General features: G+C 40.4%; 1 protein-coding gene across 7 annotated transcripts in view; it reads right to left on the bottom strand.

The window, feature by feature from the left end:
- DNM3 (dynamin 3) overlaps window positions 1-16,725 on the bottom strand; it is a 535,131-nt gene that overhangs the window by 145,783 nt on the left and 372,623 nt on the right. For all 7 annotated transcript variants that reach the window (XM_032317383.1, XM_032317386.1, XM_032317388.1 and 4 more), the window contains one exon: window positions 2,915-3,024. In XM_032317383.1, coding sequence (XP_032173274.1) covers window positions 2,915-3,024 — 110 coding nt within the window. The remainder of the gene's footprint in view (window positions 1-2,914; window positions 3,025-16,725) is intronic.

The following is a 16,725-nucleotide window of genomic DNA, read 5'->3' as shown; positions in this document are numbered from 1 at the left end:
TAATGAAGATCATAAAAACAGAAGATGAAGAAAACAGAACTTAATGATAAGAAATATTATATTTCAAGACTACCTAGAGGGAAATCTATAAATGTATATGTGTATATAAGAAAAAGGAAGGACAAAAACTGATGAGCTACACATCTAAATTAAGAAGTTAGGGGAAAAGACCAACAAAATACAAAAAAATACAAGGAAGAAAATATTGAAGAAAAGATCAGAGATTAGTGCAATAGAAAAAAATATACACGAAAAAAGGATCAAAAAAGTCCAAAGTCTGGCAAGAAAAATTACGTTAAAAAAGATAGGGTTTAATATTAGAAATAAAAAGGAGTCAAATTTCAGATACAGCAGGAATTTGAAAAACAGGACATTGAGAAATACTTGAAACAAATATACTTAAAAATGAATAGAGTGGACAATTTCCTGGAAAAATACAATTTACCCAAAATGACCCATGATAAAAATAGAAAACCTAAGAAACCTATAATTATTAGATACATTAAATCACTAGCTAAAAGTTTATTCCCAAAATTGCTCACTAGGGCCAGCTGATTTTATGGGTGACTTCTACCAAATAATCAATTAACAGTTAATCCCTATCTTATACAAAGTATTCCAAAGAATAATAAGGACTTATTCCCACTTTAATTAAAAAGCTCAGAAATATATGAAAACCAGGCAGGGTCAGCATAAAAAAAAAAAAAAAAAGAAAAAAGCACTTATGGTCCAATCTCACTTATAACCACAGATGCAAAAGTCTGAGGAAATTCTAAGTAAACGAGCCAGGAATGCATAATAAATAATACTGCATCATGACATAGTTTAATCCCAGGAGATCAGGATGGTTTAACATCTGAAGGTCTATTAATCTATTTCACTACATGAACCGATTAAAGAAGAAAATTATACAATTTCTGTAGGAACAGAAAAAGCTCTTGATAAAATTCAACACTCACTCATGATTAAGAAAGAAACAGAAACCTTAGCAACAAGGAACACAAGGGGTCTTCTTTACCTAATACCGGTTACCTATCAGAAAGTACTTAATTATAAAATTATGAAATAACTCCTCTTAAAATCAAAAACAAAACAAGAATGCCCAATCATAGTCAACATTGTACTGGAGATCCTAACCAGTATGAAAATAATGGAAAATAATCCAGATTTCCAAGGAAAGACAATGGCAAATAGGCCTATAGATGGGACATCTTGTACTAACAGAGGTCTCTGCGAAGTGGCTGCAGAGTTCACTACCTTCCGAGAACTCTAGGTTTCCAGAATACCTACCTAGAACTTAGAGCTCCAGAGTTATCTAATTTTGGTGTCTTTGCTCTCTAAAACACCCACAGTTGTATTTCATCCAAAAAGATACTCTACCACTGTCTGAGTTTTTAAAATTTTGGACCAAGCTCTTTTATAACCTGAACTTTCCAGGTTGACCAAGAACTCAAATCAGCGTCTTCTGCAGTATTCACACTTCCAGCTCTGCATCCAGGCAGAAAGGCTGAGCACATCTGTGAAGACTCCTTTGGGACCTCCCAATTACCCACTGCTTTGAGGAAAGTGCGCAAACAGTGCTTAGTCTGGCCCTACTACGAGGACACACCACTGCTCTCTACAGGAAACCTTTCTACTCTTTATTGTCACAGTGTTTCTTTCATAAACTATATTCGAACAATACTAAGTCTTTAAAAACTCCCATCTCAGTGTTCGGTAGGGGAATTATATTTAATTTTCTTTCCCCTTGATTCTTTAAATGATTGGCTCTTGTGGTTTTTCTGAGTATTTCTGTATAATGAGTCACTCTGAGTAGCTGACTGGGAATGTAGGAAGAAGGCTTCTTTTGCTATTTTAATTTACTGTGTGATTGACCCTGGGCCGGTCATTGAACCTAATCAAGGAACTTCATTCATTTCTAAATAAAGACAAAAGGCCTGAAGAGATGGGTTAAAATTAGCCTCTGCCACCTAATGACTCAGTCTCTTAATCACTGATTCACAGAAATTAATTAGCTTCTTCCTAGAACATTTCCATTTGGAAAAGATCTTGTTATCCTCGCCTCGTGGTAACCCTCTGATGCGTCTCCATGCCATCCTGTCACCTCTCCATTGGTTTATGTACTTTCACCACTTGACTTCAGTAAGTAACCACGGCACTCCGGGACCGGCCCCAAATTGAGTTTGATGTTGTAGGGGAGGGGCAGGAAAACAAACACACACCAGCAACAAAACCAGGTAAGAAACACAAGTGGAAGGAAAAGTGGACTTAGACCCAGAGGTCCTGGCTCAGTTCAAAGCTTCCTGTGTTCTAACTCCAGGATCTGATCTTCCTGTTGGTTCACCTCTCTGAGCTACAGTTCTCATTTACAAAATGGTCACCAGGCTGCTCTATCTTTCAATCTCATGGGAAACTGATTAAAAAAATGAGCATAAAGCCTTGGAAAACTGTGAAGTACCACATGTTTGTATTCACATTAAGTGAATAATTCTATTTGCCAATGCAGAAGTGTCATCCTAATATATATAAGAAGGTCTTGGGTCATATCCACCCATGCCGGACAGATACTATTAAAAATTATAGCAGTAATTTGTAAGTATGTACACAATAAATTCAGGACAAGGAAGACTTTAAAATAATAAAATGTACTTTAAGAATGAAAGCAGCACGATTTGGGCGCCTGCTGGAAGAACAGGGAATAGTTAATACTCGAAGATCCTTCTGAGTCTACGTTTTCATCTTTTGAAACCATAACCTATGGTGGAAGCTAAACACACAAGCTAAATGAAAGGAAAACCATTGGGTTAACAAATTTCAAGGTGGGACAAAGGAACTCTTGTAAGTATGATCTCTAGATCACACAGAAATTCAAGTGAAAAAGTATCTGAAGACAGAAGCTGGTTCCTTTTCTTACCTTTGTTCTGTATTAAAAAGTGCAAAGATGTGCTTGCTAGACATAAAGCTCTTTTCCACATCTCGAACTTTCAGGTTGTCCAAAGGGAGCATATACTTCTTTTCTTTTTCCTGTTGAGAGAGAAAGAGAGGGAGAGAAATTGGCTTTAATAAAAGATCTTGAAGCCTGCCAATGGCAACACACCACCTGAGTTGGCCAACATTAGATTACAATATTTTGATACCATCATGCACTCTTTTGATAACAGCTACCAAGGAATACAAGCTATCTGAGAAAAGACACTCCGTGATTCTCAACACATGGGTCGGAAGGATGAGGGGAGGAAAAGTGTGGAGGAAGGAAGAAGGGCTCAATGATAGAGAGAACACATGGTCCTCTCTCCTTTCTTCCTCATGTGGGTCCCCTTAGATGTTTTAAAATGTTAGCTTGATATTAAGAATTTAGCCATCTGTTAATATTTAACAAAAATGTTCTGGTCCTAATTCAATGAGAAACGCCAGATGGATTTCATTTCATAGTTTATTTGCAGCCTAAGCAGTTTTGATAGCCAGTGCTGGCAAGAGCCTGAAACACAGGACCCCAGTTTGAAACACCCCCTATAAACCAGGAGAAAGCACAGCAAAGTACTTCCTTCCTTTGGGTCTAGAATAAAATGTGGGCTCCATAGCTCAGGGGTTAGAGCACTGGTCTTGTACAATAAAATATGCGTCCAGAAGAAAGTGATTCCACTGTTGAGCTCTTTGAGAAAAAAAAAAAATCCATGAGAAATAGACTGATATTAACTAGGATAAATTCTCTTCTAAAATTAATAATTCTTTAGAAAGAAATTGGAAATTGGGGAGGGGAGGTCTGTGAATGGGACTAAACTGGTCTTAGTGCAACATACCAGATGCCAAAGAATTCTTAGAAACATTGACTATTAGGGATTGGCTCAGGGACAATATTATCATACACATACCTGCCCAACAATTGTCTACTAGAGACAATCAGACACTCAGCTTAAGAAACTTAGTCAATATCTATTACCAGGAGCATTTTAGCACAGTCCCTGTTCAACAACACCCTATGAATGGTCCCAGCCTCTGTCTCTAGTGCTGGTCCTGAGAAAAAGCAGGCCTAGACTCCAAGGAGGGAAGAACAGAGACTTAGTTAGCCATGACTTTTAATAAACTACTATTATGTATTTCCCGTCAAAAAATGCATGCACTGTACAGACATGTTTGACATAAGCCTTTTTGTTTGGAGAGTGGAGTAGAACTCTTCGTGTGTGTGTGTGTGTGTGTGTGTGTGTGTACCCTAGCCAGCTTGTGGGGACCATAGAGAGTTACTGCGCAGAGAATCACTGGCTTTGCCACTTCTTAGTCTTAAATTAATTAGAGAGAAGTTGGGTAGAGCACAACAGAATAGGGAGACAGAGAGAGGTAGAGAGCTAAATCAGTTGGAGGAAGTTGGTTGGAGAACAAAACGGGTTGCCTGGCAGACGATGTCATCAAAGAAGCTCAAAAAAACATTAAAAAAAAAAATGAAATGGGAGTGAGAGAAGCCTAAGAATAAGCATGAAAACGCAAGGCACTGTAAGAAAGTTCCAGTATTTCTTGTGCAAAAATTAATAATATATTAGCAAACACAAGGATATTCTAAATTAAAAAATGCATAATTTAAGTTAATGAAGTATCATAGTTGAGTCTAACTTGTTTGGAACACTTGTCAGACTATTTTAGGACAGAATTCGAAGAGGCTAGATCACAGATTGAATGAAAAGCTATCCAATACATAATCAAATGAAAATGCTTGAAACCCAGGGAACATTTCTTTTTATTGGATGTTTTTCAATGCCCTAAATTTCAGCAGCTGGATTTTTTTAATGCACCATCCTATTCAACCTTTTGAAATGATGGATTCGCCTTTTAATGGGAAATCTGTATTTCATTGTAAAGATGGAACACAATGTCCTTGGCGTGTTTTCTATACAAGTGCGCTCCCTTTCAAACTGCGTTCTTTAGCATATAGAGAAGACCCCAATCCAGCGAGTTTATGTCAGACATTAAATGCTGGAGAAATACACACATATGTGGACAGGGGGGACATGAAAAATGTGGTTTCATTTCCAAAGTATTAAGTGTCATTTATCCAAGGTTTTTGAGGACAAATTGCTAAATCATTTCATAATCAAGAGTTTTAAGACTGAAAAAGGGAGAAGAAAAAGAAGATTCAGACTGACTTGTTTAATTAAAGTTGTAAGTCAAGTGGAGAATTAGAGCAATGAAGCAATCTATCATGGGTATTTCTAAAATTCTTGGTGCTTTGGGGAAAGAATGATGTTCTGTTAAAAGAACATCTTGAATCTGAAGTAGCTAAAATAAGCAAAAGGAATAGAGGAGGAGAAAGGATAAACAGAATTCTAATTTCCAAAATACAGTGAATCTTAGCACCAGCTTAATTGAAACATTTGCTACATAATATTTGCTGGTTCTATTAAACTGGCCAATGATACCCTGTCCAATATGGTAGCCACCAGCCACGGTCACTACTGGGCACTTGAAGTGTAGCTAGTTAAACTGGGATGTGCTCTAAGTATTAAATACACACCAGATTTCAAAGACTTAACGTGAGAAAAAGAATGTACATGATTTCATTGATATTTTTATACTGATTAAATGTAAAAATGATCGTATTTGGAACATATTAGGGCAAATAAAATATTATTAAATGCAATTTCATCTGTTTATTTTTAGCGTTTTGAATATGGCTGCCAGGCAATTTAAAATGACATTAAGTGGCTCACATTAATTTTCCATTGACAGAGCTGGGACACATAGCCTCTCTTCCAACCAATTTATTTATAACGTAGCTCTATGCCAGTGCAGGCCTTGAACTCATGGTCCCAAGATTTTAAAAAGTCACATGGTCTACTGACTGAGCCAGGCAGGTGCCTCTCCATCGATTTTTCCTCTTCTGACCTCTCTGTTTCTGCCATTAGGTGGATTTTGTGTCCTCCCGGTCAGCCAGTCGGAAACCCCACTGTCACTTCTAAGGTATTGTTTTCCTTCACCCCTTTCTTCCATCAAGACTACGGCGCATTCTGGTGGAAGCAGTAGTCAGAGCTCCCATTGTCCAACATTCCCACCACATTAGTCCAGGCCTCTGGCATCTCACGTAGCTACAAAGGGCCTCCTAGCTCATCTTTTTGCTTTCTAATTCCTTGAACATCACCAAGGAGGGGCAAATTTCTAAAACTACTCTGTCGAATCCATGACGGCCCTTCCAAATTTCCATAGCTCTCCCTTGTTTCTGGAAGAAAATCCATGAAATTCCTTAATGTGACGTCAGTCACTTCCGTCCCATGAAACACCTACAAATTGGCCCAATTCTGGTTGGTCAGTATCTTTGCCTCTTTCATAAAAAGTCTCCATTTCAACCAAATGCAACTTTTCCCATCTTGAGATACCCTTTTGACTTCTCTCTACCACATCAGTTTATTATTTACAGTCAAGTTCAAGTTTTACCTTCTGTGCAAAAAGTGTTCCCAAGTTTATGAATCTATCCATGTCTTTGTCACCCCCCGTCTCTCTCTCTCCTTTCAGTTCATACAATAGGTATTGTTCATTCGTTTTGAATGACATGTTCCATGATGCATCCTCACCTTATACAATGTGCATGTAGTGCACGACACTACACAATGTACATGAAGGTTGTTCATTTGGAATTCAGAACGTTCAGTCAATTCTGTTGTTCAGGTAGGTTACATTTGCAAAGAAAACTAAAAAGTAGAAAATGCTTTTGTAGCATTTATAAATAAATAAGATATAATTTGATATTTTATTTTTTTAATTTAATTTAATTGTTTTTTCAGTGTTCCAAAATTCATTGTTTATGCACCACACCCAGGGCTCCACGAAATATGTAGACATTTTGGAGGAAGCACTTGTAAAATTTTAGAGGAAGGTTTTTTTTTTTTTTCATAAAGATTCAGAAAGAAACTTCTGCATATTTTCAAAAGCTTTAGAAACTAATGTCACTAATTCAACATTTTTTTTTTTTCATTTTTAAACATGATACCTTTCCTCTCCTCAGTACAACACGGTTACTAGCACTTTCTGTAGGGGAGGCATGCAAGGGCTCTTTGTTCCAAGAGAAAGGGGACATGAGAGAGTTTGTATTCTTTCCTTCCAGGGACTTGACAAGTATTAGAAGAAAGAGGGGAAATAAGAGAGGCCCCCAAAAGGATCCATTAAAAGTGTGAAAGGATGTTGTCTGAGGAAAGTACCTGAACTCTGAGTCGCAAAAGGCAGATGAATCAACGTAGAGCGAGGTGGTAATTATATGCTACAGGATGTGTTCAGTGATCTTGTAAGCAAACAAAAGGATCAATGAACGACAGATGTGAGATCCACAAGTGACCAATGATGGTTTCTAGCTGGCAGGGCACCATCAGCAGAACTTGGTTGCAGGAAGGAGCTACAGTGGGTATGAAGAGAGGTTGCGTATGTGGACAGGAATAGCTCCTGCATATGCAAAGGACTGGAAAGTCTTTACATACCTGGTGATTTATACGTAGGGAGTTTCAAACTTGGGGAATGTTGGAGTGTCCTTGGTTTGGTGACTACCTTGAATCTGATTTGTATATACATTTTCTCACCAAAAAGGCAGCAAAATATTCAAGGTTGAAACAAGTTCTTCATTTCTATATATTATAATGCCTAACATAGTGTGGGTCATTGAAATTTATATACCATATTATAAATATTTGTTGAATTAATTTGAAAATGATAACCAAAGCCAAATATTGAGTAGGATATTTGACAGTCATATACATTTGAGAATCAAATAAAAACTCTGTGAGAAAGAAAGAAAAAAAAACCTCTAAAAGATGCTTAATGGATTGGCACAGATTTTGATCATGAAATCTTTACAATGTTTAGATTGACTGTCATGGATATTTCTCTCTGCTTCTGTTTCTATGGCTTCTACTTGCTAAGAATGTCTTCTTCCCTCCAAGAAGGCACATACTAATGGCCTTGACATTTATGTCAAGTACCACCTACACCATAAGGGGTTTTGATTACAGCATGTCATATATGTGTTTTTATTTTTATTTTTTAAAGACTTTTATTTATTTATTTATTTTAGAGAGAGAGAGAGAGTGTCCTAGCAGGAGCCGCAGAGGGATAAGAAGAGAGAATCTGAAGCAGACTCTGTCCTGAGCAGGAAGCCCGACGCAGAGGCTCAATCCCACGACCATGGGACCACAACCTGAGCTGAAACCAAGATTTGGACACTCAACTAACTGTACCACCTGGGCGCGCCATATAGATCTTTTTTATGTGCTATTACATTTCCCATGGTCTTTGTCCTAGGCTATGTAGGGTGGCATTTCTTATTTATGCTCAGCTTGCCTCTTCAAATGAATTGGAAGCTCTTTGAGGGCAAGGTGTATGTTAGAACTCTTCTGTGTTCACATGTAACCAGTTCATGTACAGATGTATACGTCCAGAAACTGTTTAAGACACATTTGACTGTAAATGATGCAGCAGAAATAAAATTCCAACAGAAATAAAATCCCAACATGATGAAATTTTACCATGTCATACTTACTCCATTTTACTACTGTGTCTACCTATCTCCTACCTATTTCCATAGATATAATGAGTATGTCTATACTATTATCCTAAAAATTAAACAGGAGTGATATAAAATCTTATTTTAATGACTGAAAGACTGATTCTGAATGAATTTCCAGCTTTCTGGTAGTATCCTATTAGGTGGAATTTTACTAACCGAAACCATATACTTGATTTTATTAATACAAATCTCATGGCTTAAACACATGCCTGCACAGTAATATTTCAATATACCTCAAAGCAATACAAAAACCTAAACCAGGAAATACATTGTTCTGAAGAGGTAAGAATAGATGTAAATTTAAAAACAAAACAGAACAAAACAGGAGAGCATAAGAAATTAGAAAGAATGAAGAAAAATGTATGAAAAAGTCAGCAATGGCACCAAATATATTTTTGAAATACGTAACAATGGCACCAAATTTATTTCATAAGATTGTGATACTATTTCTCAGGCTAATAAATAATCAGAATAGAATGAGGTTTCATGACAGATTAACAGAATATTCCCTACTGCTGAGACTAGCTGAACTTTACTAGAGCAAAGACTCCCAGTTGTGATCACTCCCCTTCTCGTACCCACATAATGATACCCATGTTTATTCTCCATAACTATGTTTGTCATACTGTCTACTTCTAATTTGTTAAATGTCTCTTCTCCAATGGAGAAACTGACATATCCGTCCTCTCAGTGCCACACCACCCTGCTAGCAATGAACGGAACATTCCTATGACCCAAGCAGACGGCAGTGTGTGCAAGCCACATGGACGGCACCATTGCACCAGCCAAAGGAGGACACAGACTGCGCCACCAAGAACCTGGTCCAAAAACAGGGCAGTCGCCCATAGATGAGTCCAAGTTGAAAATTAATCCCCCTCATCCAGGGACTGTAAATGTTTTTGCAGAACCCTGGAAACCTCATGAGATACCTTGGGATTCTTTTGTTATTATAATTTGCTTGTTACTCAAGAGATAATAATGCTGATCAATATTTTTCCTGAGAAAGTTTTCTTTTCTCCTTGACACACTGTGGCCAGAATGTTTGTGAACAGGGAAACTAGAGACATTACCCTGGGTTTTGGGGTAGGTACCTCGGCCAGGAAAAACGTGATGCTCCCATAAATTGATGCTAGCCTTCCATCTTTTGAGGAACCGACACAAGAGGTATGTCAGCACACACTTTCATCACGCTCCTCAACCCCCTCCATTCTTCAAAATGACCCTGTCCTGACATTCAGAGTAAATCCAAATTCCTCGACATACCCACTGTGCCAACCACAGGACTCCTACTTTCCAGGAAAGTCAACACATTTTTATTTTCCACACAGAACACATTTAACCGTATCTTCTTGTCTTTGTCTATACTATTTTTTTCCCACCAGAAATACCACTGCCTATTTGCTACTCTGCTTCTCTTCAACTCAGAGCTCCTGCAAATGAAGACTCCGTCCAGTTTAGACTTAATGCACATTTTTTTTCCTTAAAGTATCACAGGTCTCATTTTTCTGTCTTCTCTTCTGTCTCCATAACACTTGCAGACTTCTTATTTTTACATTGGAGGATGCTTTAAAAAAATTCTGACACCGAAACTCATTACATTGGGAAGATTAAAAAGTGAGGCTCCCCTAATTGGGGCAGAAGCAGGGCGATGAGAAAACCTGCCCATAGACTCATCCTTTTGCTCAGATGTTGCCTCTAAGAAATGCAGCTGGAACACCGAAGGGCTCTAGTACACAGGCCTGGATTTCCAGATCCTTCTCTGGAGTCTGGTCTACCTGCCAGCCTCGTTCTCTGGTGCCAGGCTCTGCCCTCCCCTGGCCTGCCAGGAACCTGATGGGCCTCACTCTCTAGGTCTCCTACACCGAGCAGCTCCATCCAGCTCCCTGCAGTTTCTAACCAAGCACACCGGTATCTCCCGATCCACGGATGGGATTCTGGTTCAAACCAGCCTTGTCACACCATCCCGCCTAGCTGGGCACTCTGATGCCACCTCTGCCATTTCCAGAATGTCTCTCACCCCAGTTCGATACCTTGACAGAAATGCTATGCTCGGTTTACTCTCATCTTATCTCTAAGTGGCTGAGGATTTCACCAAAGTGTGTGCATGCTCTGCCTTTTCAACCACAAGGTATACTCCTAGGGAAAGAACAGATCTGCTGCTATTATTACTATTATTGTTGTTGTTAATCCTCCTATGTATCTTGCTCCTCTGCTACTATGTAACTATGTCCTGACTTCCGGATTAAGGCATAAACTCTTGGAGGGAAGCAACTGTGTTGCTTCTTAGTTTTAGCTGCATAGTTGACACTCATCAAACACGCGTTGGATGAACATATGATCGAGTCCCCGCGTGGGCTGGCATAGTGCTTTGCTTAGATTAAGGACTCAGAGATGATGAGTGACTCAGAAAATAATCAAAATATCAAAGAAAAGAGAAAGGCCATAAAAATATTGAGAATACCAGAATACTAGAGACACATGCTGTTGAAAACTAAAATCTGGTGTTTATTGCTATTAAGAAGTTATAACTATAGAGATGTACAAGGATGAAACTCGTAATACAAACTGTCCATCTTTTCATTTAAGCTTAATTCCTTGCTTTAATCAGAATTACATCTTGAGTAGTAAACAGCATCTGTGAGCCAGGAGGCTGCTAGTAAAAAGTACTTCTTTATATTTTTCATCTTGGGCACTGAAGAAACTGCCCATGTGTAGGCTTGCTGGGCTGTCATAGTAGGTCCAAGAGAACTCTGTGGCTTATATGCCATTGGCTTCCTGTCTGCCGCCTCTGCACACACTCAGATCCTTAAATGGAGCTACTGGCTGGCACATCCCCACTGGGTAAGGGGGAGACAGCAGTGCTTGCCATTACCCAACTCGAGACCTTATTCTTTTCCTGGCTCCTTCCCTCTCGTCATAGTCCGGTTCAATTTCCACCTCCTCCAGGAAGCCTGCCTGGCCATTAAGAGCCCACTGGAGGGCTCCCTCCTCCATTCTCTTTGCATTCTTAGCCCGTACCACTTCTTGTTTGTTGGCTTGGCGCTTAGTATATATTGTATTTCCAGGTACCTCTAATAACCTCAAAATGTGGGCTCTCCTCTCCTCCCAAAAAAAGGACTTTGTAATTTTATATGAGAAAATTAAAGACTTTATTCTCAAATTTTTATATTTAATTCTATATTAATTCTTACATTTAAAGAAATATTCATGAATATTTATACACACAAGATTGAAAATGTCCAAGACTGAAAATGAGAAGCATACTAAAGAATAAATTCAAAGGACTTTGGGCTAAGCATGACAGACTGACCACAAAACTTCTCCCTCCCCAAACCATTATGATGAGAGTAAAAGAACAAAAAGCTATTGACCCACAAGGGTAAAGAAAACGGGAGGGGAGGAAACAGTAGACAAGAAATTTCCGGAAAGCTTTGGGAAAGAGAAGGCAGAGGAGTATTCATTGACTTAGCACAGAAAGGAGTTATTCCCCCAAATTCCTATAGGAGGAGAGACTGGAGGAGAAGCCACCCCAGCGGGGCCCTGTCCTGTTCCTTGGAGGCACCTGAGACCCTATGTGAGGGGACAGTTGTGGGGCTGAGACAGCAAGATGGGATATACAGAAATACACAGAACTAATGACACGGGGTTAGCCCCTCAATACACAGCAGTGCAATTCCTACCCCTAGAAGGAGAGAAGAGGCTTTCTCTAGAGAGAGAATTACACTAGAGAAGTTTTTGGGACCAGAGATAGCAGGCAGGGTGAACAGCAAAAGTGGAATTAAAAACTTGAGAACTTAGTGAAAGTCTTCAGGTTGAAAGGTCCCTCTTTCCCTTTCCCTGCTCTACCCCAGAGTACCAGCAGCCAGATGCGTTTCTCTGCCTCCAGCAAGCAGGACTGTCAGACTCTCCTCGGGGGAGGTAAGGAGTTTCAGAGAAAATGCTCCATATTCTAACATTTCAATGAAAAGAGCCGCTTGCTATCTGATCACCTTATAGAGAGATCCTATATTCTGCAAGCCTCACCCATGCACAGAGTTTCCACAGAATCCGAATAGATTAGACGCATCACAGCTATTAAGTGGACTCTGAGGATGGGCTGTCAACGCCTCTTCCAAACTCCTTGTAACGTTTGAGCTCAATTCAAAACTCTCCCTTCCCAACCTTGCTCTCGTGGCTGGGGCTCCAGATGACGTAGAGTTCCAGCCAATCTGGTATATCCCTATCCATGCCAGGCTGGGACTCAGAAGGGAGTCACGCCGGGGAGTTACAGAGTACGTGGCACCTGCTTCATTGGCCCTCAGCATGGCAGAGGTGGGATGGCTCTGCACCCCGAGGCTGTAATGGGGTGAGGCTTCCCGACTATGTGGCCTCCCATGGGGTGGGGGCAGCAGCTCCCCGGCAACCCCAGCTCCGAACTCCAGTTCGGAGAACCAGTCGGGGAAAGTCAGCCCGATTTTGCCCTCCCAACGGTTCTTTGAGCAACTTATCTCCCTTAATAAATATTTTTCTACTGAAAACAGCCAGAGTAGATGCTGTGGTTGGACCGTTAAGAACTCTGAACATACGGTATCTGTACCTAGTCATTACAGACAACTGTGTTTTAGAAAAAAATGAATAGTCAGTAGGGCACAACAGCATTTCCCAACAATACATGATTTTTAAAAAATGAACTGATTATTAGCTTGTGTGTGTATGAGAGAGAGGGGGAGGGAGCAGGAAGGAGATGGTTTATACAGCTATGAATTTCCAGGACTTTTCACTCAAAGAGTCTTTAGCCAGGAAAAACGCTCTATACATGAGAAATGTAAAAAGGGTAGAATTTGAGCAGCTCTGCAAGAAACAAAATAGGGCAACAGATGTGAATCAAACACGAAATTCCAGTGTCATACACCTTCTTAGACCATAATAAGTTACCTCTGTAATAGCCGTGTACGTCGTGGGTTAAATTTTTTCTACTAGTAAAGCAAAGTACAGGGACTTAGTTTGTGTTTTATACTTTTGCAGTTACTAGGAAGGAAAAAATTTACTCAGCATGGCAAAACATACTGTAAGCACTTTAAAATGAGCTTATTTCAAATTGCTTAGTGGTCTCATTTCTTCATTCCTCTCTGTTCCAAGGCAACACAACTTACATTTTTAAAAAGAGAACCTTTCAAGTTTGGAATAGTGACTGGTTTACTCTGAAAAGGTATGTGATAGGATATAGATTTCTGGTAGCAATATCCCTCAACTCTGACTTCAGCTACACATTAAATTACGAAGTGAATTTAAAAGGCTCCACAAACTCTGAAATTATGCTTACTTTGTAACAGCTTTCAAGAGCAGATTAATCATACAGAATTCTACATGGATAGCCCTTTGAGTATACTTGTGTTAAATAAAAAGCGTTATTTTGGCTAAGTATACCATTCATTCGTAAAAGCTCAACTCAATAAAAGTACCTTGTTTACAAATGCAGCATAATTTTTACCTCTCTGAGAAAATGGGGGTCAGGAAGGCATGTACAAATAAAATCCTCTGACAATTCCCAGAACTTAGTAGATGAATGGTTTGAATTTTACCCCCATCATTTGTCACCGAGCGACAAGTGAAAACCAAAGCTGAATTTCCCCCTCTCTCCTATCATTTCAACAAAGAAACACTCAAAAAGAGGCGGCAGTGTGGAGAAAAGCAACAGGACAGAGCATTCAGCCCGATCCGTGAGCTTTTGCACAAGCCTTTGCACGGACTGGGAAGCTACCCACCCCCGCCACGGATCGGAACATCATTCCGCAGGGTTCTTGTTGAGACCAAACAGAGCATTTGCAAAGGAGAGCTGAGTCCCCTGCCCTTTGTAGCCCTTCTCCCTGCGTTCCAGGGGATGTGGATTCTCGACAGATCAGGGAAAAGGGGGCCCCTTCATGCACCTCTGCGGTGCCGCCCTGGACTTCAGATGACATTTGGCTGAATTGCTCCAAGCGCAGCTGCTGGTCTGCAGACCGTTACTGGCTCACATACTTGTTCACACAGAAACAGGGTTTTGGATAAGGGGAAAGAACTGGAATAGTTCTTCTCCATCAGTCCCAATCCTGGGTGCTGCCCGCTCTCTGAGGAAAGGGTGAAAAAGAAGAACAGAAGATGGGGAAGGAGAAAGGAGAAGGCAGAGGAAGACAGAAAGGATGAGCAGTGACTGAGTTATACGGGGCAGGACACTACAGCCGCCCAAGCTAAAGTGCTCTCTGCTTTCGCTGCCGCTCAGTGGCCCTATGCCCGCCCCCTAGAGACAAAGGCCACCCGGAGAAACTCCCAGCAGAGGCATATGGTGAGGGAAAGGACACCTACTTCGGGGCTTAAGACACAGCCTCCCAGGTGAGCTCTGACCCTAGCGAGGCGAACCTAGTTGAGTTCCTTTATTTCTCTAAGCTCATCTCTGTATGAGGGGAAAATTCATGCCTCATGGGAGGTACGTGGATTAAAAGAAATTATGTGCATAACATACTAAATGAGAGCAGGCTAGTCAGGGACTCTTGATACATGTTTTTTTACTTTTCCTCGGGGGAAACCTTTTTTCACCATCCACGTCTTACCCATAACCACAGGAAGGTGTTCTCTCTTCAACGTCGTGCTAACAGTCTGCTCTTACACTTGGGAACTACAGAACTGGGAGGGGAAAATCAGAAGTTAACGACCTGTGCACCAGATAAACACATACTAAACGTGAACAATATCAGGCCAGGAGGGTGGCAAGCAATGAAACAATATAAACAACGTTAAACTGTGGTTTCCCATTCAAGAGAGACTTGTAAGAGTTCCAGAATCGTGGAACTGTGTCGATAGCCATGGAAAGAAAGAGGAGACGGGGCTGGCGGCTAAGAGGTGATATCAACTCCGGTCCTTCATTCCCACAGTGGACGGCACAGAAGACATCAAGAAAAGTCTTTGAGGGGAGATGCAAGTTTTCAGAGAAATATACAAATGAAAATTCCATAATGAAAGAATCGTCTACTTTTTGTTACAGATATGTTTTGACACTCTTAAAAAATAAGCAAGAGTTTCAAGACTGGCTAAAAAACCCTAAAAGGCAGGGAAGGTTTGTTTTCTTCCTCCGGACCTCTCCCATCCGGGCAGTTTCGCTTTTCTGCTGGCTCCACACCAAGACGGCCTTGAGTTGGCGGCTTTTGCCGCTGCCTAGTTTGCAAGTTTCTCCCTCCGCAGCATCCAGGAAAGCTCCCATCTCACTCCATCGGTCTTGTGTTACCAACTGGATTTTAAAAACCAAGAAGGGGGACTCTGTTTACCTCTTCGGATCCCTGATACTGGTGGGCACTTAATATACGACGGTTTAGGGCACCAAATTCACCTATGTTATGTTCATTCCGCTAGGCTTTGTTTCATGCAAAATTACCTTTGTAATAAATTGTCAGCAAGGGAATCAACTGCTGTTAGTTATTCTCCTCAGATGCAAGAAAACTGGCATCTCCCCTCAAAATATACTTGCATTGAAATCAGCTTTCGACCCTTCTGCCGGAATTGACAGAGGCATCCTAGTGCTTTAGCCGATGGGGAGGGGTGAGATCCTTAGGATGACCTTAAATCATCCAGTAGTTGGCGGTCTAGTCCAAAGCTGGACTTGAAAACTTTCACTGCTTCTCTGAGTCTTCAAGCTCTAAGTTTAGGATGGTGCTTCTCCAGATGTAGCTCCCTTATCCCCAGAGTTTCTGAGGTCTTGTGAGAATTCAAAAGAAATTTTGTGTTGGTACTTAATAAAATTAGTATAAGGGATTTTCTGAATTGACTAGGGAACCAATTTATAAGTAAGCACCGGCAGTCAATTTTAGTGCCTGTGTTTGTGTTTGCACTGAGCAGTAGTAGTCTGTTCAGAGCGTACTGATAAAGAAAAGAGCAGAGACATCCATGCATCAGTTACGGACTTTCCTCCAACGACATCACAGTGCCCCGGGTGGGCAGAGATCTCATCCCAATAGGATGGCAGGACGGTGGTGAGGTCATACAGCACAGGTCAGCGTGGATGTGCCAATCTCAAAAGACCCTATGCCTGGAAGCCAAACTATATTCCTACTGACTAGCTAATTACGTTTCCTAAAAGGACATCATCTCTCACATTAATGTTGCTTATCAGGGGAAGTTCCTTGGTAACACGAATTTGTTTGACATGATTTTTTTTTTTTTATGTAGAATGACAAGTATGA

This window comes from Mustela erminea, chromosome 17, assembly GCF_009829155.1.
Source record: "Mustela erminea isolate mMusErm1 chromosome 17, mMusErm1.Pri, whole genome shotgun sequence".
In the NCBI taxonomy this organism is placed as follows: Eukaryota; Metazoa; Chordata; class Mammalia; order Carnivora; family Mustelidae; genus Mustela; species Mustela erminea.
This window is presented reverse-complemented; position numbering and strand designations above follow the sequence as displayed.